The sequence below is a fragment of the Rhinatrema bivittatum genome, chromosome 3 (assembly GCF_901001135.1).
Source record: "Rhinatrema bivittatum chromosome 3, aRhiBiv1.1, whole genome shotgun sequence".
Lineage (NCBI taxonomy): Eukaryota > Metazoa > Chordata > Amphibia > Gymnophiona > Rhinatrematidae > Rhinatrema > Rhinatrema bivittatum.
The window spans coordinates 531,223,158-531,248,396 of NC_042617.1; the positions used below are offsets into that span (position 1 = coordinate 531,223,158).

A 25,239-nucleotide genomic window follows, 5' to 3' on the forward strand; every position below is an offset into this window, starting at 1 on the left:
CTATAGAAAACAAGCCGATTGAACTTTGAAGTCTCAGTGAGCTTGAATCATGAAGAGACTGTAAGAGTTCATCCCGGTCATGAACAAATTAAAAGACTATATCGGTGGGTCTCCCATTCCATTTCAACCAGATGTCTCCTCTTCCAGTTCCTCTGCATCAATTTGTGCCCACTTTGTTAGTTTGGATTGCCTATCATTTAAGATCTATTTTCGGAGTAAAAACCAAATCTCACCCTTTAGGGCCCATTGTTATGTTTTGGGTTGTCTTCTTCATTTTATATTTCTTTTTCGATTAAAAATGACAAAAAAAGGAAACAAAACTGGAGGTCTTGTCACAAAAACATGTTTTCCTGGTTTCCCTGTTGGCAGTTATTCATGTTATATTTGCCCTTTTATTTGTCATTAAAGAAAGTGAAATTGCTTCCCTATAATAGATATTCTCTGATGACAGAATTGCAACAAACCAGACAAGCCACTCAGATGAAATTTAACATGGACAAGTGAAAGTGATGCATATAGGGAAAAATAACCCTTGCTGTAGTTACACAATGGTAGGTTCTATCTTAGGAGTTACTGCCCAGGAAAGAGATCTAGGCGTCATAGTGGATATTATCCCAGGACAAGCAGGATGCTAGTCTTCACATATGGGTGACGTCACTGATGGAACCCTATTCCGGAAAACTTTCTGTCAAAGTTTCTAGAAACTTTTGACTGGCATCCTGAGCCTACTGAGCATGCCCAGCATGCCATGATCCCCCCGAGCCACAGGGGTCTCCCTTCAGTCTTCTTTTTTCCACGAAACCGTTAGCCTCGCGGTTCTAGGAGTCCTGTGTGGTGAATTTTCATCTTACAAAAAAGTTTTAAAAAACCGGAAAAACCTCGGACACCGTAGGGGTCTCCCTTTTTTTACCATCGCGGTAAGTCTCTCAATTTTTTCCGTCTGTTCCGCAACTGTATAATAGTGCCTGAAAGTCGTCGACGGCTGTCAGTCTACAGGGTTCAAAAAATGCCCTATTTGTTGCCGCACCATGTCCATTACGGACCCACACTTAGAGTGTGTGCTCTGCCTTGGCGAGGGACACGATGTCTCGACATGCCCAAGATGCACTGAGATGACACCGAAAGGCAGAAAGCTATGGATGGAGAAAATGGAACATTTGTTCCATCTCCAATTAATGCCTTCGACATCGACATCCACACAGTTGTCTCCGGCTGGAGCGATAAGGAAGGTCGTCCTCAAGAAACGAAGACCGGACGAAGTGGGGGATCGGCCGTCACCAACTCCTTTGAAGTCTTCGATAAAATCGACATCGGTCATCGAGAAAGGCATCGAGCACAAGCAAAAGCATCGGAGGCCTCATGGTCCTGAAAGTGATCTGATAACTGGAGCTCCATCGACGGATCCTGAATCAGCGCCAAAGAAACCTCAGAGAGAGGACGCTCCACCAAGGCCTTCCACTCCACGGCGATCCCTACCGATATCGGTACCAGGAACTGTACCTCCCCAGGGCTCTGCGGAGGTACCGGAATCACCTTCACTGCCTCCCCACATAGCTGCTCTGGTTTCACCAGCTATGCGGGCGGAACTGGACGGTTATATCTGCCAGGCAGTTAGGGATGCGCTCCTCGATATGCCTCCAATGCCAGCACCGACTCCGCCATCGAGGCCAGCGCCATCGCCGGTACCAGTTCCACTTCCATCACCGGTACCCATACCAATGCCAGTACTGACTCCATCGTCGGTTCCACCGATACTGATGCCGGATGTATCCTTTTTTGCACCGATTTTAGCAAAATTGGACACGCTCATTGGTGCCATCCCGATAAAATCTCCAGAGTTACCGATGCCAGCACCGAGGGAAGAGGACATAGCAAAGGAAATTCCAATGCCTGAACCACTCCCAGGCCCATCAGGAATTCCACGTCCATGTCCAGTGTTTTCTCCACTGTTCCCACCGAAACCCATGGAAAAACAGTCAATGCCAACGGTACCCATGTCATCTACACCTCCTCGTCCACATACACCGGATGCCTGGGATGATCCCAATACTGATACCTCTTCAGAGGAAGTCCTCTTGGAACCCTCTCCTCCAGAGGAAAGAAGAAAATCCCCTCCAGAGGACCTTTCGTTTTCAAATTTTATTAAAGATATGGCTGACACCATACAATTTCAACTGGAATCTGAGGAGGACACCAGACAAAAAACTCTGGAATGTTGCAGTTCGTGGACCCACCTAAAGAGGTGTTAGCAATTCCAGTTCATGAAGCCCTTGTTGATTTGCAGCACAGTCTCTGGGAGCATCCCTGCACCATACCACCAGTAAATAAAAGGACTGATGCCACATATCTAGTCCAACACATCCCAGGTTTCCAAAAGACTCAATTACCTCATCAATCAGTGGTAGTTGAGTCAGCTCAAAAGAAATCCAAACGAATAAAGCCTCATTCATCTAATCCACGGGTAAGGACAATAGACTCTTGGATAACATAGGCAGGAAAATGTTTCAGGGTTCCATGCTTGTCTCCAGAATTGCGTCCTACCAGTTATATATGATGCAATATCAGCGTAACTTATGGAAACAGATCCAAGAACTCTCTGAAACTCTCCCCAGCAATTCCAAGAGTCTTTTACTTCCATAATACACAAGGGCTTGGAAGCTGGCAAACACGAAGTTTGTGCAGCATATGACAGTTTTGAGACTGCATCCAGAATGTCAGCCATTGGTATAAGTGCTCATCGATGGGCCTGGCTCAAGGCATCCGACCTGAGACCGGAAGTACAGGAAAAACTGTATAGGGGACAATCTCTTTGGGGATAAAGTAAAGGAAGCAGTTTCCCAGCTAAAAGAGCATTCAGAAACATTAAGACAGCTGTCCTCTGCGCCTCAGGAGTCTCAAGCATCATCCAGAAGGCTCCCAAGGAAAGAATCTAAACGGCCATACTACAGGCCAAGGCGTTACTATCCACCTCCTGCCCGTGGAAGATCATCTAGGCCACCTCAAAGAACCACAGACCAGACAACCAAGAGCGCCTAGAACTAAACCCCCTCCGCAAACAGGGTCAACTTCGGGGTTTTGAAACGACACCAGAGAACAGCAGCCTGTTTACCAATCCGACCCTAAATTTGCCAGTAGGAGGTCGGATCACATTTTTCCAACACAGTGGTCATGCATCACCACAGACCAATGGGTACTCTCCATAACATCTCAAGGGTATCACCTAGACTTCCTCACTGTACCAAACGATACTCCACCCACTTCATCTTGGACAGTACACAGCCAATCCATATTCTTACAAAAAGAATTATCCACCCTTCTGAGAGCCAGGGCCTTGGAACCAGTTCCCCGGCCACAGCAGGGCAGAGGATTCTACTCCCGCTATTTCCTCATTCCAAAGAAAACAGGAGGCCTACATTCCATATTGGACCTCTGGAATCTCAACAAATTCCTGAAAAAAGAAAAATTCAGGATGGTATAATTCGGCACCATGCTATCTCTACTTCAAAAAGGATTTGGCTCTGTTCTCTGGATCTTCAAGATGCTTACGCTCACATTCCAATATTCCCTCCTCATCGCAAGTATCTGCGTTTCCTAGTAGGAAGTCAATATTTCCAATACAAGGTGCTACCATTCGGTCTTGCCTCAGCACCTCGAGTGTTCACAAAGTGCCTAGCAGTGGCAGCTGCCCACTTGCACAAGGAAGGAGTGCACGTGTTTCCTTACCTGGACAATTGGCTCATCAGAAGCCAAACAAGACAAGGAGCTTTCAACTCTCTCAAGCTCACAATAACTCTACTCCATTCATTGGGATTCCTTATCAACTACCAGAAATCCCACTTCACACCATCTCATCTGTTGCAATTCATCAGAGCAGAATTAAACACCATAACAGCAAAAGCTTTCCTTCCAAAAGACCATGCACAGACACTCGCATCGCTAGCAGACTCTCTACGCGCACAGGCACAGATGACATCTCATCAATGCCTCACTCTTCTGGGTCACTTGGCCTCCACAGTTCACGTCACTCCTATGGCCAGATTAGCCATGAGACTCACTCAATGGACACTCAGGAGCCAATGGATACAAGCCATTCAACCACTGTCTTATCCAGTTCGAGTAACTCAGCAACTACGGTCCTCGCTCCTATGATGGACAAACATGGACAACTTGCTCACAGGCCTACCTTTCCAACAACCAATTACACAAGAGACGTTAACTACAGATGCATCCACCTTAGGGTGGGGAACACACATTGGCTATCTGCAGACTCAAGGTACTTGGACAAAACTCGAAGCTACCTTTCAGATAAACTTCCTAGAGCTTCGAGCTATACGTTATGCGCTGCATGCGTTCAAGGACTGCCTTTCCCACAAGACTGTTCTGATACAAACAGACAACACAGTAGCCATGTGGTACATAAACAAACAAGGAGGTACGGGCTCGTATCTCCTTTGTCAAGAAGCAGCACAGATTTGGGACTAGGCCCTAATGCACTCAATGTTTCTACGGGCCACTTATCTAGCAGGCATTCACAACATAATGGCGGATCGCCTTAGTCATCAATTCCAACCTCACGAATGGTCTCTGAATCCAGAAGTGGTGACCAAGATCTTTCAACGTTGGGGCCAACCAACAATAGACCTCTTTGCATCGCAACTGAATTACAAAGTGAACAATTATTGCTCCCTGTACAAGCAGAGAACCCGCTTACCTAGGGACGCCTTTGCTCGCCACTGGAACTCAGGCCTTCTATACGCGTATCCCCCGATACCGCTAATAACCAAAACTCTAGTGAAGTTACAACAGGACAAAGGCTCCATGATACTCATAGCCCCGTATTGTCCTTGACAAGTATGGTTTCCCATACTTCTAGACCTCTCAATCAGAGACCCAATTCACCTGGGCACAGCACCCACTCTCATAACTCAGGATCAGGGCAGGTTGCATCATCCCAACCTTCAATCCCTATCCCTCACAGCATGGATGTTGAAAACCTGATTCTACAACCTCTCAATCTTTCAACTAATGTCTCTCAAGTGCTTGTAGCTTCACGTAAACCCTCTATACGAAAGAACTATCGTGCCAAATGGAAACGGTTTACCACGTGGTGCACACAAAACAGTCTTGACCCTTTTTCCTGCATTACATCATCTTTACTAGGCTATCTATGGCACCTCTCAGACTCTGGTCTCCAGACCTCATCTGTAAGAGTACATTTAAGTGCAATCTCAGCTTATCACAATACCGTCGGAGATGTACCAATCTCAGTGCAACCCCTAGTTAGTAGATTTATGAGAGGTTTAATTCAACTTAAACCTCCACACCGACCACCAGTCACAGAATGGGACCTAAATGTAGTCTTAATGAGGCTCTGCGTTCTCCTTTTGAACCCATGGATTCCTGTGATGTTAAATTTCTCACTTGGAAGACTATTTTCTTAATAGCCATCACATCTGCAAGAAGGGTTAGTGAGTTACAAGCACTAGTCACATACTCACCCTACACTAAGGGGTAGATTTTATAATTTAGCGTGAATGCGTACTTTTGTTCGCGGGATTTCAATAGATACGCGCGTAGCCGCGTGTATCCATTAAAATCCAGGATCGGCGCGTGCAAGGCTGCCAATTTTGGGCAGCCTGCGCGCGCCGAGCCGCGCAGCCTGCCTCCGTTCCCTCCGAGGCCGCTCCGAAATCGGAGCGGCCTCGGAGGGAACTTTCTTTCGCCCTCCCCTCACCATCCCCTCCCTAACCCACCCCCCCCGGCCCTATCTAAACCTCCCCCCTACCTTTGTCGCTGGATTTACGCCTGCCGGAGGCAGACGTAAATCTGCGCACGCCAGCGGGTTGCTGGTGCGCCATCACCCGACCCGGGGGCTGTTCCGGAGGGTGCAGCCACACCCCCGGAACACCCCCGGGCCGAAACCACGCCCGTGGCGCCTCCCCCAAAACGTTGCATCACCTGCGCCATGCCCCCGAAACGCCACGTCACGACCGCCACGCCCCCGCCACGCCCCCCGCCACGCCTCTCCATGCAAGCCCCGGGACTTATGCGCATCCTGCGGCTTGCACGCACCCCCGAGCCTATGCAAAATAGGCTCGGTGTGCGCAGGGGGGGTTTGGGGTAGGTTTTCAGGGGGTACGCACGTATCCTATGTGCGTACCCCTTTGAAAATCTACCCCTAAATTCCTACATGATTGAGTGGTACTCCATACACATCCGAAATTTCTTCCCAAGCTAGTCACGGAATTCCACTTGAATCAATCCATCATCTTGCCTACTTTCTTCCCAAAACCACACTCTCATCAAGGAGAGAAGGCTTTACACACCTTGGACTGTAAACGTGCGCTCGCATATTACTTAGATCGCACTACGGCCCATAGGAAATCCACCCAGCTCTTTGTTTCTTTTGATCCAAACAAACCGGGTAAACCGGTAGGCAAGGAAACTCTATCTAATTGGCTTGCAGATTGTATACAATTTTGTTATGAAAAAGCAGGCCTTCCTCTCCAGGGGCGAGTAAAGGCTCACTCAGTAAGAGCAATGTCAACCACAGTAGCACACTATCGTTCAGTGCCAATAGCTGACATATGTAAAGCCGCAACATGTAGTTCCCTTCACACCTTTGCGGCTCACTACTGTCTCGACAAGGAAGGATGACAAGATTCAGCCTATGGACAATCTGTCTTAAAGAACTTGTTTCCAGTATGATCCCAACTCCTTCCACATCCAACCTTTCGTGATTTCACGCTGCCTCATTTTTCCCAACAGTACACCAGTTATTGTGCCTATTGCACAAGTTGTAAGCTGTTGGTCCAATACAAAAATGACTCAGCCTGTAGCTTGCTAATCACCCATATGTGAGGACTAGCATCCTGCTTGTCCTGGGATAAAGCAAAATTGCTTACCTTGTAATAGGTGTTATCCCAGTACAGCAGGATGTAGTCCTCATGAAACCCACCCACCACCCCGCGGAGTTGGGTCCGATACATTTTATTATTTTATTTTTGTCTAACGCTAATTGCTACAAACGAGACTGAAGGGAGACCCCTGTGGCTCGAGGGATCATGGCATGCTGGGCATGCTCAGTAGGCTCAGGATGCCAGTCAAAAGTTTCTAGAAACTTTGACAGAAATTTTTCCGGAATAGGGCTCTGTCAGTGACGTCATCCATATGTGAGGACTACATTCTGCTGTCCTGGGATAATACCTATTACAAGGTAAACAATTTTGCTATACATTGAAATCATCGACTCAGTGTGCTGTGGCTTTTAAGAATTATCTGGCTATCTGACTTAGCAAGAGATGTAGGGCTTTTTAGAGTTATCTGGTCAAGTAGCAGCTTTGCCGCTACTTAGTTGGATAAATTGGAACTTATAAATGCCACTACTTAGCTGGATAAGTGGGAATTTACCCAGATAAGGGCAATATGTATTTGCACGTTTTATTAACATGTGTGCACAGGTTGCAAGGTACATTTGCACATATTTTAGAACCTGCGAATGTCATATATGCGCAGGTTACAAATTACAAGAGTAGATTTTTGCGTGCCCATATTCATGCATATGTGGAGGCATACGCAGATGTTTGAAAGTTATCTCCCTGTGTCAAGAGCCTGCATCATTTGACTTCTTCTAATCAGCATTTATTTCTTTTCAACTGGGCCTCTTCAATTTCTGCAGTGCAATTGTTATTTTCTTCATTGTTTGCTTAAGGCTTTCATGTAGCTCTGCTGCTACACTTGAACTTGCTTTAACAACACTTCTCTTTTGTGAGATCTTTTGATCAAGATATTTTCTAATTTCAAGCTCTTTTTAGTATTTTTTATCCGAGCTCTTGCAATTTGCATCCTCTTTCTGCTAATGCATTGCATGAACCCAAAGTACAGTTGTTTGGTACCCATAAAAACATAATCCACATAATTTCAAACAGCAGCAATAAAAAGCCACGTCTTTCATCTTGTGCAGCCTAATCTAGTATTTCTTAGATCGTTCTTCATCCTTCTTTCCAGCATATTGTGTGTGTGAGTTCGGGAAGTGCCAAGTATGATTTCCAGCATGACTGTGTTGGAAGGGGTGGGGAGATTTTTGTAGTGTTTCCACCAAATAAGACTTCCAGTATTATGTCTTTCTGAAGTCCATATAAGCATTTTTCTCCATAGACATAATATGGGACAAGCTTTTTGGTACATCTAAAATATGGGAAGCTCTAAGAGTTCGTTAAAAAGAAGAAATCAGCCTTATTAGGGTGTGCCTCTTGCAATTGGTAGCCAGCCTTCATCATTGTTTATCTTTTCACAAACCGCATGGCATAAAGGGGTTCCATGATGGACAGTCAAGAAAGGGATTCCTTTGATTTTGTTTTTTTTAACACAACACTTATCCCCTTCAGAACCTTCAATGTAATGTTCTTCTGACCAGCAGATGAGATATTTAGTGATGTTGACACAGAGTAGCACTCTACCTTTCCACAGCAATACCTGGAGTAGGAAGATGTGGCTTGTAGTGGTACTGCCACTTATAATCCATCTTGGAGTCCTCATCCAGTCCACTACAAATAGCAGGCTGAAGGGGATAAGAGAGGTTTAAAGTAGGTCCTTTAAACATGGCATTTTGACAGTATAATGTTTAAGATCTGGCAAGGAGCCAGGAAGCAGCAACTGGTCCAAAAACTGAATCATCATGAGTTTTGCTCACCACTTACAGGTTAAAAAGACCCAACATAATGCAGACTTACTTGCAGTGCAGGAACAATTTGGCGTTCACATCATTCATGAAGAATATGAATTGAGCATATAACATAGTCTGTAAGAAGTACTAGCAGAGAGGACCAAGCTTATCTTGTGGAATTCTAATAGTGTTGCCTAGGGCGGAGTTCTTTCTTTGGCAGAGGTGCCAGATATACTCTCAGTAGTGTGTAAAGGTCTTCCTGAGCTTCCTCTCCCATATCAAAATGTGCCCACCTGCTGTGCCTCCTAGGATACTCCTGGGTGCAGAGATGGTAGCCCATCTTATTACTAGCCTTCACACTTTCTTAGACAATTTTTCACACTTTATAGCTTCTTTCTTCATTCTTCTACTTAAGTGACTAGTTCAAAATATTTCCCTATAATCTTTTCTTCTGACATTTGGTTTAACTGATATAGCTTCTCAGTGCATTGTTTGTTGTGATAGACACAATGATATTTCTCATTTGAAGCAGCAATTGAACACGGGATTGATATAGTCTCCTGACCATGGCTGCCCCAGCTGGTGTTTGTTGTTATGAGCTGCTCTTCTGTCTTCACAGGTTCTTCAGGTTACTTGATGACCCTGAATCTCATTGCATAACTCTTGCTGATCACAATACTTGCAGATCTTTCTAGGTGTTAAATGTGTGGTGGCACCAGAGTCATCTAAACACAAAACCCAGGGACTGTAACTTTTAAACAGCCACATGGGCACGCAAGTATGCATATTTGCCAGCTCACACGAGTGGACACAGCCATTTTATAACATTCACACATATATGCATGCATGTTATAAAATTGGCTGTACGTAAGTACGTACATGTGCACACACTTTTATATGGATGCATGTATGTTCACGCAAATGCTGCCTCTACCACGTAAATGGGGTATATTTTAGTAGATACGCATGCTGACACAATTACTAGCTTTCCCAGTAAAGGATAGAACTTCCTAGCTAGATAGCCTCCCCTTTACCTTATTAACTCCAACCCTTCAAATCCTGCTGACTAGCCCTGATACTTTTGTTTTAAAACTTACATGCCATTCATAGCAGAAGAAACGTTATGTGGTAAGGAACCTCGGCGCATGCTTGTGCGCATAAATACTGTAAAGGATCCTCACCGCCACGGTACCGGTCCACCACTCCTCCAGATCCAGGCCGTCTTTGCCTCTGGGCTCCTTTGCACAGACCTGCCAAGCTCCCCACAAAAACACAGAAATGCAGGTTATATAAACAGTCTGTATTGCGACAAAAAAAGTCCTTTTTCTATTCCTTCTAGTTCAGCACCTAGGTTCTCAAAATACCTCCTGTTCTCCAGAACACAAAAAGTACTGTTTAGGCATTTTAGCCAGCAGCTGCCGCCCTGCTAGGGGATTGCACAACTCTCCCCAACTCCCCTATGTTGTGCTGCAGTCAGCGGTCTTCCCAAACCAATATCATTTTTCACACAGTAGATTTCCTTAGCTTATAAACAAAAGCATTTTCGTATACTATAGGGAATATCCCATCCCCCAACCAGGTCACTTACTCTGTCTCCATGCTGGATAAGGAGGACTCCTCTGTTAGTGCATCTATGTCCATGTCCTCCTCCTCCTGTTCTGAGGAGCTGGGCTTTTCAGCCCATTTCCACCAGATCGGCATGCCCTCTTCCTCTACATTCATGGTCTCAGCTGTGTCTGATTCAATGCCCCTTGAGTCCAACACCTGTTCCTCTTCTTCCCTGGCCCCTAGATCATGTGGTGCCTCTAAAAACTTGGGAGTTGTAGTTTTCCTCCCCCCCCCCCCCCCCCCTTTGTAGTACCCTCTGGTGTCTGCCTCGAGTTTGGTTGTGCTTTTCCCCACATTATTCCAGCTTTTCTGTCCCACATCGGGCTGTGCTTCACCACAATACGTACGCATATACTTTAAGTTACAGACCCCGAATGCCCCATGTCCCACCCATGCCCTGCCCAGACTCCACCCACGCCCTGCCCCTTTTCTGACTTTCTGATTTGTGCACGAACTGGGAGATACATGCATACTTGCGCACCTTGTAAAATCTGAATTCTGCACGTATCTCCCGGCTTTGGCATGTGTGTAGGGTTTTTAAAATCTACTTTTAATATTTATCAGGTCATACATTCTCTATTACAGATTTTGTGTCTTTCTGAGCTGCATCATACTTTTCTTCAGCATGCGTTCAAGACGGAAGGAAATTAATCATGAGCCAAAGTAGTAAATGATAGTCATTTTCACTTAGCAACAGACAAGGAGAGCTCAAGACCTTTATTAGCCTGTTGATCAAGTAGGAGAATAGATAAGAACAATGGGTTTTCACTTTTTCTTGCCAAGTGGTAACTTTCTTCCTTCCCTTATGCACATAGGATAACTGTATAACTGTGTGAGTAGAGTTAAAATCTATGCGTAACATGTAGATTTCAGTTACAATTCTCAAAGTGAACTTATGGCCCAGTACGTATATAGATTAACTTATGTAAAATTTATACCTCCTCTTCAGAGGGTGTAACTTATGCAGGTTAATTTATATATATAGTTAAAATTAAAAAATATGTACACAAGTTCCAATTCCGTCCTAACTCTGCCCCCTGGAATGCCTCTCTGCAGTGTAACTGGGTTATGTGTATACTTTTAGGTGCACAGAGCCCTGGTTTATTTTGTAGGAGCCATTTATGTGCATAAAATTGGGTCTATTGCCCATACATGGTTTTGAAAATGAAGCCCAGAGTCATACTTTGTTTTAATAAATGGCTATTTTGACAGAACCCAGGAAATCTGGACGGCATATCTGTAACCAACATTTTATAAATAAAATATAATTGGATTCTGAGGCTATGGAAATGCTTTCAGTTGCAATAGATGAATTCCTGGGAGGTGCTAAGGCTGTGCGAATATAAATAATAGCCTGATGACTATGGGGAAATTTATTTTCTCAGAACCTCCTTTGGACCACACAAATTTCCAATCATTAGAGAAGAACTGGATATATTGGATGATGTAGGCAAGCATAGTCCAAGAAGGAGGTTCTACCCTCAGAGGAATAACTAATGCCAGTTGTGTCCCCCCAGTCCCTAGTTTGAAAGGAACCTGCAGATAGGAAGTGAAGTCATTCACCTCAAGGCATATGCCATAAAGATGCTATACACGATTTTGCAACTATGGTCTCAGCTAGCCAGGCCCTCTTTTTTGGTCAACCTTTCCAGATCCACTGTGAGGCAACAGTGAGCAGCACAGAGTAGAGTGTATAAACTCATTCTTGTTTTCAAGATGAGGTTCAGTTTCGCACTTGCAGTATAATATATCACTGAAGACTTTTTTTTTTTCAGGTGAAAAATACCTAAGGTTTGATACAGGTGGACAAGTCAAAAGTCTGACAGGCAAGCTAAGCCAGAACTTGAGCCAAAAGAGTTGGCTGGTTTCTAAAAGCCAAATAAAAATGGAGCCAAATTCATTTGTATTTAAAAATCAAAATTAAAATAAACTTTTCCCCAACATATTTGCATCTCTGATTTTATTTAGCAATACTTTACCTTTTTTAATTTTTTGGTCTACTCCTTTTCAGTTTTACCTTGACATGCCTTCTTCTCTTTTTAAACTTTTCAAATTGTCCTTCTCTTTTTTAATTCACGTTTTTCTCCCTTTTGTTTTCTCTATTGCACTGCCTCACCTGTCTCTTCACTTTCCTTTCTCCCCAGCCCAACCTTACTCCTCCTCTTCTCTCCTTTTGCCCTGCCCATCCTAAATAATCTCATCACTTTTATCCCTTTCCTTCTGGCCTAGCTTGTATGTTTCTCACTCATACCCCATACCTTGTATCATCTTCCTTCCCCTTCCCCTTCCCCTTCCTCCTCCTGTATCCTACTTCCTTCCATTCTATCCTCACCCAGCTTTACAGCCTGTTTATTTCTTCACTGCTTTCTTCTAACCCAGTCTATTTCAATCTCAAATCGCCTGCTTCCTCTCTCACCCTCAGGAGTCTGCTTTATTCCTCCCTTTATCTCACCTGTCCCACTCAGAAACAGGAACTGTACCTACTACTTTGATAGCAACACTCTACCCCGGTGCTTCCCAACCTATTGAAGTCCAAAGCACACCTTCATTAACAAAAATGCAGTGCACACCAATCTCCACAGAACAGGCAGTGCAGACATGAAGAAAACTCATGCCCAAAAGAAGGGTTAAGGAAACCAGCCCTACCAATCTCTTCCAAATTTTAAAGCAAAGGGAGGGGGCACAGACACACGTGAACCTGACACATTGGCCCAGTTCCTTTTATATATACAATTGCTGGAGAAGGGAGAAGTCATTGTGGTTTGGACAGCTGGTTAGTTACCTTGTCTAGTGCATGTAGCTGCCAGAGTTCTCCATTGTTGCTGCTCCCAACACTCAGAGGGGCTGATGCAATATAAAGCACGGAAAGCGGGTGCTGAAAAGTCAGTACCCGCTTTTGTGACACGCACATGGCGCCCACAAAGGAGGCACCATGCAATACCCAAATTAGGGGGTCGCGCTAGCGCCTCCTTGCTAACGTGACCCCGCCACGGCTGCTGGTTATGAAGACCGACGCCAAGTTATTTATTTTTTTATTTCAGAAAAGAAGTACAGAAAACCAGTTTTTTCTGCTTTTCTGTACTTCTTTTACCTGCACTCAGCTATTAACGCCTGCTCCAGGTAGGAGTTAATAGCTGAATGATAAATGTGCGTCTGAGACGCACATTCATTTTTTTGCATACGGAGTGAATGAGTAATAGCCTCATTCACATGCATTTGCATGTGATGAGTGCTATTACATTCACTCCGCGTCGGACGCTGGTTAAATAGGCACTAATCCCCTATTGCGGGTTATACAGTGTGCTCGGTCCCTGGGTGAGTCACATCTATTACTCTTTGCATGCTCTTCCTATCTCACTCAGCCTGAAGATAAGAGATAAAGGATTGAAAAGAGGAGTCTAAGAAGGGAGGAACAAATGAGAAAGTGCTGTGTACAATGTGTGTGCTTCAGAAAGCAGGGTCCAGGTGTCCATGCCCTGCATGTTGCCCATAAATTACCACTCTAGGATTCATGCTGTAATTAGAAAGAAGAGGCATGAATGACTTCACATGTTCTCAGAAAGGAACTCCTACATGTTTAGGACAGGGGCAGCCCAAGACAATCTGCTGCCTGAGGGGAAGGATGAGATGTGCTCCCCCTGCCCTCCGACCCCACCACCCCCAGCCACCCCTGCTCCCTCCCTGCTCCCCTTAGGCTCTCTCTCTCTTTGGCACCCACACAAAAGCACATTCACACATTCTCTCTCTCATATATCCCCAAGCACCCTCACACATGCTGTCTCTCACACACCCCCAAGCACCCTCACACTTGCTCTCTCTCACACACACCCCCAAGCACCCTCACACATGCTCTCTCTCACACACCACCCAAACACCCTCATCCATGCTCTGTCACCCCCCCCCCAGACTTGCAATCTCTCTCTCTCTCTCACACACACATACACAAGCAAGCTGCCACCCACACAAGCAAGCTGCCTCACACATGGCACATACAACACAATCTGCCTCTCAAACTCACATACATACACAAGCTGCCTCTCACACAAACGCATGCACACACACAAGCAAGCAGCCTCTCTCTCACGTGAGGCCTCTTCTCTTTCTTCACTTGCCACCAGCCTGAGCTCCGGCAGTGGCCCCCAGTCTCTCTCTGTTCTTCGACTGCCGCTGGCCTGAGCTTCAGCAGCAGCCCCCAGCTATTCTCCATTCTTTGTCCGTCGCTGGCCTAAATTCTGGTGGTGGCCCTCAGCCCTCTCTCCATTCTTCGGCCATCACCAGTGGTAGCCCCCAGCAGCCGCGGCAGGGGCAGGCAGGGTGAGGCGGACACCAGAATGGCATTATGAGAAGGGCATTTTTTGCCGCCTCAAAATTCTGTCTCATTATAGAACCACCCCTGGTTTATTTGCCACCATTGGTGTGTCTTATTATTGCAAGATTCAGGGAGCAGAGCCTATGTGCTGGTCTAGATCTGAACATCAGGCTGGGGTAACTTTTCCTTGGCATACCAGATTAGGTCTGAAGGCATCCACCTGCCCACCCTCTGAGCTGCAACACTCCACTTTTTTCCCAGCAGCAGATGCCACGTGACTGAAGTTAGTACAGTAGCTGCACGGTGCCAGTAGCCCCCATGTTATTGTTGCAGAGTCAATTATCTTCTCCAGCACCATGTGTCTTAAATATATGCCCTTCAGTTGCATGGTGCTGGCTGCAGAGGAAGTATGATATGACCAGGGAGCTTCCTTGAGGTGGATCAGCAGTGTTTGAGTGGTCGGTTTGTAAAAGGAGTTGATGGCGATTGTCCCCTAACGTGGGAGGGACGTTAGTCCACTGCTCTGGTTGTTATGGCATGAGACTGTGACGGTGAAGTGGAGCGATTGAGACCCGGAGTAGAGTGAGATTTATTAAAATCTGGGATTTGAAGATGGTTGGTAGTTAATGACTTTTTGAGATGTGGTGCGTAGCCTGGGTTATTCTATGATAGCGACTGAGTGATGATTTCGAAATAATATGTAATGGGAGTGCCTGGACATACAGATACTCGGGTTTGAAGACAATGTTGATGGCGAGATAAGAAGTGATTTTACTTCCCCCTGAGGAAACCCTAACCGGGTGAAACAAGGAACCTTGTCAGGGTTTACATTGTTTCAACAAATATACAAGGGGTTACATTGTCTCAACAAGTGAACAAGCAACGAGTGAGCTACAGGATGGAGTAAAAAATAAGGATTATGTAACTTCAATAGAGCAAGTATTTGTACTGTTTTATGGTTGAATGTTTTTAGAGGGTATGTATGTGGTATGAATGTATTTTTATTGTTATTATATGGTGTGGGGGGTTTTGACATGTCCGAAGGATAAAATTTATATGAGTGAGTTAATACTATGTTTGAGAGATTTAACAAATGTTAATTAGTTTGGTAATTCTGTGACAGTGTTATAATGAAATATATGTATTCATTGTGATTATTAGATTATATGTATATGATATGTTATGAATTGATATAATCATATTGATGTATATGGGGATAAGTGCAATACAATAAGAAGTTTACATGTTTGTTAAACAAATTCATGTTTTTTTAAACATATGTTTCATTAAAGTTTGGAGATTGGTAATTTTGTGGGCAACAGGATGTTACTCATTTATTAATGATTCCTATAGTGGTATTTGAGATGCAGAGGAAGTAGTGCCATGTTGAGGCTCCTGTTGCAAGGGTGGATGGGGTAAAATATTGTGGTAACCTTGTGGTTGGGATGTGGCAGAATCTTGTTAAGATCTTGGGTGTGGCAGTGGGGCAATGGGAAGGATTGGTGTGATGGTCTAGTGGTATTGAAGCACTCTTCTTGGCTTATTTTCTGTGAGGACAAGCTGAGCAGAGCCAGGTGCTGGTCTTTAGCTGAGTTTCAGCTTTCCAGGTCTCACCTAGCCCTAAGAGTAAAGCACATGTTCTCCAGTGTACCCTTTATGTGCTAGACTTGAGAACCTTTATTCCATTTATCAGCATCATGTGAATAATAGACTCAGTAGTTTAAGAACCCTTTAAAGACGTCTGATCCTCCTTTGGATAAATATCTGATCATGCTTCATCTTGCTGCTTGAAGAAATCATCATTACCTGACTGGCCATGGAAAAAGCAGCAGTAGCTTGTGGGACACCATTCCCCCATCCTGGTATTCCTCCAAATAGGTGGAACTTCAGCCCCCACAACCATTCCTGGTGTATACTGTTGTCTATTACTGTTGTATTTTTTTAGTACATCTATGCTGTAATACTAACAAGCAGGTTTGTGTATTGTTGAAATATATATGTATGCTAGAAAATTAGAAATGATTATACAAGATATGACTAAAAAGGCTCACAACCTGTTATATCATTTTGAACTGCAAACATGATCTTAAAATAAAAGTGCTGCAGAGACTGGGCTAGAAAATATAGAGGAGGAATTTGAAGTAGTGACGAATGAGAATTACTAGGAGGAGATGGTGGAATTTAACCATGGGCATCTTCTCTGTTTTTATATTAACAATTTTTTTTCTTGTGTTTTTCTGTTCACAGGTAGAGGCAGACCAGGCAAAGATGTTGCTCATGCAGGAGGAGAGAAGCTTGCCTCCATCCTACAACCTGGAGGCATATGAGGATGCTCAGCTCCTAGCCTGGCTCCAGGAAGTAGAGGGAAAATACCAAGAGCCTGAGGAGGTAGACACAAAGGCTCTGTATGCAGATATTGTAAGTATCGCTATGTGTGAATAGCTGAATGTTCCAATAGAAGCCGTAGTGTATTTGTGCTTTATGTACATTTTTGCTGCTGTTGCATATTAGCTGCTACTCATACATATGTATTAATGTTGCTTTGTGATTACTTAGGTCCATGGACTAGCTGCCCTCCTTGCCGATCCTGTGCCACTATTGTGAGTGCCTGTTACCAACTGTACCTATTCCCTTTGTTCTAAGCGTAGTTTTGAACTGATATGGATACTTTTTTTTTTCCTATTTTTTATTTTTCTGCCTTCTCCCATGCACATTTTTCTGGTCAACCATTCTGCCATAGCTGCATTGCCCACGCCAGTGCTCTTGATGCTGGCAAGGGGGTAGGTTCTGTTTGGCCTAGTAGTGTTTGTTTTCTTTCTTGACAGTCCCAATATAACATCCTTCTCCTCCCATGGAAGGAGGAGGAAGAGGAATCCAAGGGACCCAACACATGCTAGAAACAATAGAAGCCCTGGAAACAATTCTACCTACCTCAACACTGGAGTGGAGGAAAGAAGTAATATTAGAACCAGTTAGATCAACATTGTATGACTTCTCAATTCTAAAGTAGCTTGATTTTATTTTTAAAATGTTTAATAAAACATTTACATTTGAAAACTTTGTGTGCTTGTCTTGCTTGGTATGAATTCTGAAATATCTGTGCTGTTCATGCCTTTGGTTGGCTGAATTTTGTGTGTCTGCACTCTGCGGGAAGGAAAGGAGTTTTGCTTAAGACAGGTTTAGGAGGTAGATAATGCAGAAAAAGTGTGTGTATGGAAGTAGGGCATTGGTATGGGATCCGATATGTCGGAGAAATATTTGACGAGAGAAGAGTAAGGGCCTAGACAATGAGGCACCAGAGGATGATAAAAAGAAATGAAGAGGGAAAAGTATCAGTGAAGGTATTAGTAGGAAAGGGGGGCAAAATATATGTGGAGATTAATAGTGGGGGATGGAACTGGAGATCCTTGGAGAGTGTGAAGAGAATATGGGGAAGTTCTAAAGAACACCTGAGAATGAATATATGTAAGAGGAAGACAATTGCAGATTGAGTAAGATAGAGATGGGGAATAACGGAGCACAGATAAGAAGAAGGGTATATGAGAGAGATGTGGGTGAAGAGAGCGAGAGAAGTTTGGAGCAAGGTATGGGCATGTGAAAGAAGGAGCGGAAATGCTGAGAGGAGGACTAAAGTGGGGGCACAGTCTGAGGAAGGGTATTTTTGAAAGGAAGGATAGGAGAAACAAGGATAAAGGAGTAATATGGTGAGAGACGGAAAGAGGAGAAAATAAGAGGAGGGTTCAAGTAAGGAGGATAGCATTGTGGGAAGGGGTTATATCTGAGTGAAGGCTTTGTGAGATCTTGAAAACACACAGAAGGAAGAGGAAGGGGTGAAGGTGGTGAAATGAGGTACAGGAAGAAAAAAGAAAAGGAAAAAGGGAAATATATGAAGAATCTGGACATGTATAAGCAGTACTTGTATTGAGTTAAATGGAATTACCTGCCTTCAGAATCTATCCTTGCAGAGTTACCATTGCCTCAAGTAGGAGCAAATTCATTTAGGCTGCATGCACTTATGTGGTGCGTAAAGGCTCTTGGGATTTTTTTGGAATAGGATTTTAGTTACTGGTGAAGAGCTAGAATTAGAGGCTTATATGGAATGTCTATGGAGGTCTTGCCCATTGCATGGCTAAAATAAATTTGTGCAACAGCAAATATGTAATAGAAAATACAGGCCAAATAACTTTTGGGCAGCATAAGAAAAAATACAAGTCAATACTTCCAATCATTTATCCATTTATTTGGCTTCAGAACTTGGCAGAAATGAGCCCATAGATGTTAACTTTACGCCCCGGAATATGATGCATATTAGAAGCAGTAGACAGAAGTCTAAAATCTCTACTAGTTGTGTTCAACAAACAAAAGACCCAACCTTAGCTGGTGCAGGTCTGTAGTGCATCACTGGGTTGACAGGTTATGCAATTAAAGAACTGAGGTTTACACCAGAAAGACTTTTTTAAAATTCAGATTCTGTTATTATTTATTGCTTACTTTTATTTATTATGCTTAGAATTTGCAGAAAAAAGGTAACCATTGGACGAACTTGAACCAGTCAAGGTAAAAAAAAACAAAAAAACCCTCTTTAATCTCAGCTATTTATTGTCTGTGTGAACATTACAGCCTTAGTTATCCTGTACTTTGCTGCTGAGGATGTATATTGTTCTGTTTCTCTTTTAAGGCAGCAAATCCTTAAAGAAACATGTAATTAAAAAAAAAAAAAGTATACTTAACAAGCTTCTATGTCTGAAGAAATTATGTTGCAAATGCCAGTTGAGCCATTCAGTAGTGGATGTTTTGATATCACAAAATGCACCCCATGAAGAAGCCTCTTGAAAAGGTTTTGTGTTTTTCTTCAGCAGGATTTCGTTGCATGCTGCCTTTTTATTACACTCCTTCCAGCTTGAGGCAGACAGATAGTGCTCTCCATGAACAAATAAGAATGTTACCCAAATGCTTACATACATTCTCACAAGCTACCAACTGGTTTAAAGTAGCATCAAGGATAAAGCAAAATAATTGTGGTTTGTACAAGAGAGCCTAAGGTCATGAACGTCCATCCGTCCGTCACGACTCATCCCAGAAAAGTTCTAAAATATAAGAGGTCAATATTCAAAGGGGTTTGTCCAACTAAGTTGGGGACTTAGCTGGACAAAGCCAAACTTTTAAATTTCTCTCCCCACCGAATGGCTTAAGTTATAGACACATGTAAGCCATTTCAAGGCTAAAACATAGCAGGATAGAAAAAAAAGGGGCAGGGTGAGGGTGTTCTGGGGTGATGTTTAAATTTACCTAGCTAGCACTGAATTTAAGCAGGAGTCCGGTAAAGTTATCCAGCTAACTCTGATTGAGAAAAAATTCAGTTCTAAAGTTAGCTGGATTACTGAAAACCTTTCCAAAAAACACCAAAACAAGCTACTGATCCGTAGCCAATGTCCCCTCCACCCTTCAATAAAGAAAACTGGGTAGGCAGAGGCTTCCGATTCTCCCCCTCTGATCCAGGAAAGAATGAAAATGTAGCCGGCTGAGGGCTCCCTCCCCCTCTGATCCCTGAAAAAGTGCAAATATAGTAGGTAGAAGATTCCCTTTATCCTAGGACAAGCAGGATGCTAGTCCTCACAAATGGTCAGTGACGGAGCCCTAACGCGGGAAAAACTTATGTCAAAGTTTCTGGAAAGCTTTGACTGGCAGCCTGGGGCTACTGAGCATGCCCGGCATGCCATGATATTCTCTGCCACAGGGGTCTCACTCCAGTCTTCGTTTTTCCACGCTGCCATAAGCATCGCGGTTACTGGAACCCTGTGAGATTCCCTCACATCTTTGAACTAAAAAATTCACTTAGAAATCTCAATTTTCTCCCACATCAGGTCTCACTTTTCATTTGCCACTGGACGGTGACAGAAATAATATTCCATTTTTTCAAATTGGAAACTTTTTTCAGATACTCTCATCGACGGCCATCGATTCCAACATGGCCTCCGGGTTCAAGAAATGCCCTTCTTGTAACCGGACCATGTCGGTTACAGATCCGCATCTAGAATGTGTGCTCTGTCTGGGAGAGAAGCATGACATCGCTTCATGCCCTCAATGCCAAGAAATAACCCCAAAGGGTCGAAAACTTAGACGTGAAAAAATGGCTAGTATTTTTCAGCTACTCCTCTCACCATCGACATCGACAAAATCCACCCCGGTGGGTGGAACTAAAAAGCTTCTCCTAAAGAAGAAACATATCGAAGGTTCCGGGGATGCCACTTCACTGACCCCATCCATGTCATCGACAAGGTCAGTGATTGAACCTAGAATAAAGCACAAACATCGACATCGTCGACCTTCGGAATCTTCATCGGTTCCGTCATCGACAGAACCGACGGCAAAGCGTCAAAAAATCGCTGATACGGTGCCAACCTCGATAAATACTACACTGTCATCGATATCGGCATCCGTACCTGTCTCCGCTACACCAGACTTAACTGATCTCAACCAAAAAATAGTTATGGATGCCATCCAGAAACAACTTCCGACACCAGTGTCGATGCCGGCGGTTTCGCCGATGCTGCCGATGTCGCCGATGCCGGCAATACTGCCGATGCCGACTGTATTGTCGATGCCGGCAGGAACGCTGATGCCGACATCATCATCGATGCCGGCGGCTGTGCTGAGGCCACTATTGCCGATATCTCCGGTTACCTCAACGGAGACTCTCGAGCATGTGTCATCGATGGCATCGAAGGATACATCGATACCGATGCCACTGCAGCCCTCGATGACTTCAGTGATGCCACATCCATCGTTCTCGATGCCTATCGTCATACCATCGATGCCAACTTTTTCTTTGTCATCGAGGCCAATTTTCTCGACTCCCATTTTTCATCAGGCATCGACCGTTCCATCGACGTCACAGTCGATGTCACTTTATACAATGGCACCTACTATATCGCTGCATAAGAAATCAAGGTTTAAGTCATCGATTAAACAAAAATTGTCAATGACTCAACAACCCAAACTTCATCTTCACAGGAGAAGCAATTGCATGACATCTTAGCGAAGAGGTATCAGGATTTGATATCCTCTTTACCATGTGGTCCAGAAGAACAACAAGTGGAGGATTCTTCACAGGACGAACCCATCCCAGGACCCTCTGGAGTCGTTCCTCCTCCCAAGGTCGTACCTCCACAACAGATACCTCAATATGACACCTGGTCTGACACAGATTCAGATCCCTCCTCGGAGGACTTCATATCAGACCCATCTCCACCCCCTGCTACAAAACAATCACCGCCGGAGGATCTGTCTTTTCCACTTTTTGTCCAAGAAATGGCAGATTCTATCCCTTTTCAGATACATACTGAACAAGATGTACGGCAGCAGACCTTAGAGGTCCTTCAATTCGTGGACCCGCCGAAACACACTATGGCCATTCCAGTTCATGACATTCTCCTCCAACTGCAACAACGGCTCTGGGAACACCCATGTACCATTCCTGCAGTTAATAAGAGGATAGAATCAACATATCTGGTACAGCCGACTGCTGGTTATCAGAAAACTCAACTACCCCACCACTCTGTAGTGGTAGAGTCGGCACAGAAGAGATCCAGAAGGACAAGAGTTCATTCTTCGGCCCCTCCTGGAAAAGACAACAGATTTCTGGACCAGCTAGGCAGCAAAATCTTCCAGGGAGCAATGCTGAACTCAAAGATCTCAGCGTACCACTTGTACATGACACAGTACCAGAGGAACCCCTGGAAACAGATGGAAGACTTTATCCCTTCACTGCCCACTCAGTATCAGGAAGCTGCATCTGCTATAATTAGCAAGGGTTTAGATGCAGGGAAGCACGAGGTGAGAGCGGCCTATGACAGCTATGACACAGCTTCCCAAGTGGCTGCATCTGGCATAGCTGCAAGACGCTGGGCCTGGCTTAAGGCTTCTGACCTACGCCCAGAAGTCCGACAAACTAGTAGATTTACCCTGCCTTGGTGACAATCTATTTGGGCCTAAGGTGCAGGATGCAGTTTCCCAGCTACGTGATCATACGGAAATGTTACGTCAACTCTCCAACTTGAGGCCTTCACAGTCCTCCCCTATTTAATTTCCTAGCTTTTCGCCCAAGTTATACAAACCCTATTCTCTATACTTGCTCCACCTATTTTATGTTTTCAAGGTTATTTCTACCCTGTTCATTGTTTTATCCAGGTTATTCTTCCCTGTTCATTGTAAAATAAGACTTTGTCTATGTTATTTTGCTGATTGTAATGTAAACCGAAGTGATAATTAATCTTGTTAATTGAACCTCGGTATATAAAAGCTATAAATAAATAAATAAATAAAAACTCTCCACATCGCCACATGAATCTGCTACGCATACCATGAGACGACCTCCACGCAGAGAGTCCAGACGTCCTTTCTATAGGCAGCGAAAATACTATCCCCCTGCCTCTAGACCACAACAGCCCAGGTCTCAGCAGAGACCTCAACAAAGGCAGCAAAGAGCGGCAAGAGCACCACCACCTTCACAAACTGGCCCTACTACCAGTTTTTGAAAGTGTACCCAGAGAACAAGGCCTTCATATCAATCCTCACTCAAACATCCTGGTAGGAGGCAGATTGTCCAAATTCTACATCAATTGGACAACAATAACATCGGACCAGTGGGTCCTCTCCATCATATGTCGAGGATACCAACTCAGCTTCGTTTCAACCCCTACAGAATTTCCACCAAGCAATTCTCACCTCGACAAAAATCACATTCATCAACTTCAAATAGAATTATCCACCCTTCTGACATCCAGAGCCATCGAGTAGGTGCCCTGGACTCAGCAGGGCAGAGGCTTCTATTCCCGGTATTTCCTCATTCCAAAGAAAACAGGAGGTCTTCGGCCTATCCTAGACCTCAGAAATCTCAACAAATTTCTAAAGAAGGAAAAGTTCAGAATGGTTTCCTTAGGAACCATGCTTCCACTTCTTCAAAAAGGGGATTGGCTTTGTTCTCTGGATCTCCAAGATGCTTACGCTCACATTCCAATTTTTCCTCCTCATCGCAACTACCTACGCTTCATAGTAGGCCATCAGCATTTCCAGTACAGAGTTCTGCCATTCGGCCTGGCCTCTGCCCCCAGAGTGTTCACCAAATGCATGGCAGTAATATCAGCACACTTGCACAAACAAGGTGTCCATGTTTTTCCGTATCTAGACGACTGGCTCATAAGAAGTCAGTCGCAAGAAGGAACTCTAACTTCTTTGAAGCACACAATTACTCTCCTTCACAACATGGGATTTCTCATCAATTATCAAAAGTCCCATCTTCCTCTGTCCCAGCTCCTTCAATTCATAGGAGCAGACTTAAATACCATCCTCGCAAAAGCCTTTCTTCCCGAGGATCGCGCAGAAACACTTTCTTGCTTGGCGAACTTGATTTCTTCAAGAACCACAGCTACAGCTCATCAGCTTCTAACCTTATTAGGCCACGTGGCCTCCACAGTTCATGTCACTCCTCTGGCAAGATTAGCCATGCGAATCACTCAATGGACTTTAAAATCTCAATGGATCCAAGCCATTCAACTACTTCATTCTCTAATTCAAATCACATCCAAGCTACGCTCATCTCTGCTTTGGTGGATAAACAAGGACAATTTGCGCAAGGGCCAAACCTTCCAGCAAACAGTTCCACAAATAACTTTAACTACAGATGTATCCACCTTGGGTTGGGGAGCTCACATAGACAATCTCTGCACCCAGGGTACTTGGACAAAACTCGAAGCAACCTTTCAAATCAATTTCCTCGAGCTTCGAGCTATACGCTGTGCGCTACATGCCTTCAAAGACTGCCTTTCCAACAAGACTGTTTTGATCCAAACGGACAACACAGTAGCCATGTGGTACATCAACAAACAGGGAGGTACGGGCTCGTATCTCCTTTGTCAAGAAGCTGCACAGTTTTGGGGTTGGGCCCTAACACACTCAATGTTTCTCAGGCAACTTATTTGCCGGGTATACACAACACAGTAGCAGATCGACTCCGTCGTCAATTCCAACCACACGAGTGGTCTCTAGATCCCTCAGTAGCAACCAGGATCTTTCAGCGTTGGGGCCAACCTACAATAGACCTCTTTGCATCACATCTGAATCACAAGGTGGACATTTTCTGTTCGCTACACAAACAGAACAATCAACCAGCCAAGGACGCCTTTGCTCGCCCGTGGAACTCAGGCCTACTATACGCGTATCCTCCGATACCGCTTATAACCAAAACTCTAGTGAAGCTACAAAAGGACAAAGGGTCCATGATACTCATAGCCCCGTACTGGCCCCGACAAGTTTGGTTTCCCACACTTCTAGACCTCTCGATCAGCGAGCCAATTCGCCTGGGAGTAGCTCCCACTCTCATAACTCAGGATCAGGGTCGGTTGAGACATCCCAACCTTCAATCCCTATCCTTGACAGCATGGATGTTGAAAGCTTAATTTTAAAACCACTAAACCTTTCAACAAAAGTATCTCAAGTGCTTATAGATTCACGTAAACCTTCAACTCGGAAAAATTACTCTTCAAAATGGAAAAGGTTTACTTTGTGGTGCAGGCAAAGCAATATTGACCCCTTTTCCTGCTCCACCTCCTCTCTACTAGACTACTTATGTCACCTGTCAGACTCTGGTCTACAGACT

At 44.4% G+C, this 25,239-nt stretch overlaps 1 protein-coding gene across 3 annotated transcripts in view; it reads left to right on the top strand.

Annotated features, from left to right (window-relative positions):
- The window catches only part of AGBL5 (ATP/GTP binding protein like 5), a 740,606-nt gene that overhangs the window by 612,619 nt on the left and 102,748 nt on the right, over positions 1 to 25,239 (top strand). For 2 of the 3 annotated variants that reach the window (XM_029596295.1, XM_029596297.1), the window contains one exon: positions 19,093 to 19,139. In XM_029596295.1, the coding sequence (XP_029452155.1) occupies positions 19,093 to 19,139 (47 nt within the window). Of the gene's footprint in view, positions 1 to 16,829; positions 17,001 to 17,138; positions 17,183 to 17,407; positions 17,631 to 19,092; positions 19,140 to 25,239 lie in introns of those variants that run through there. The other variant, XM_029596296.1, reaches the window with a different exon arrangement.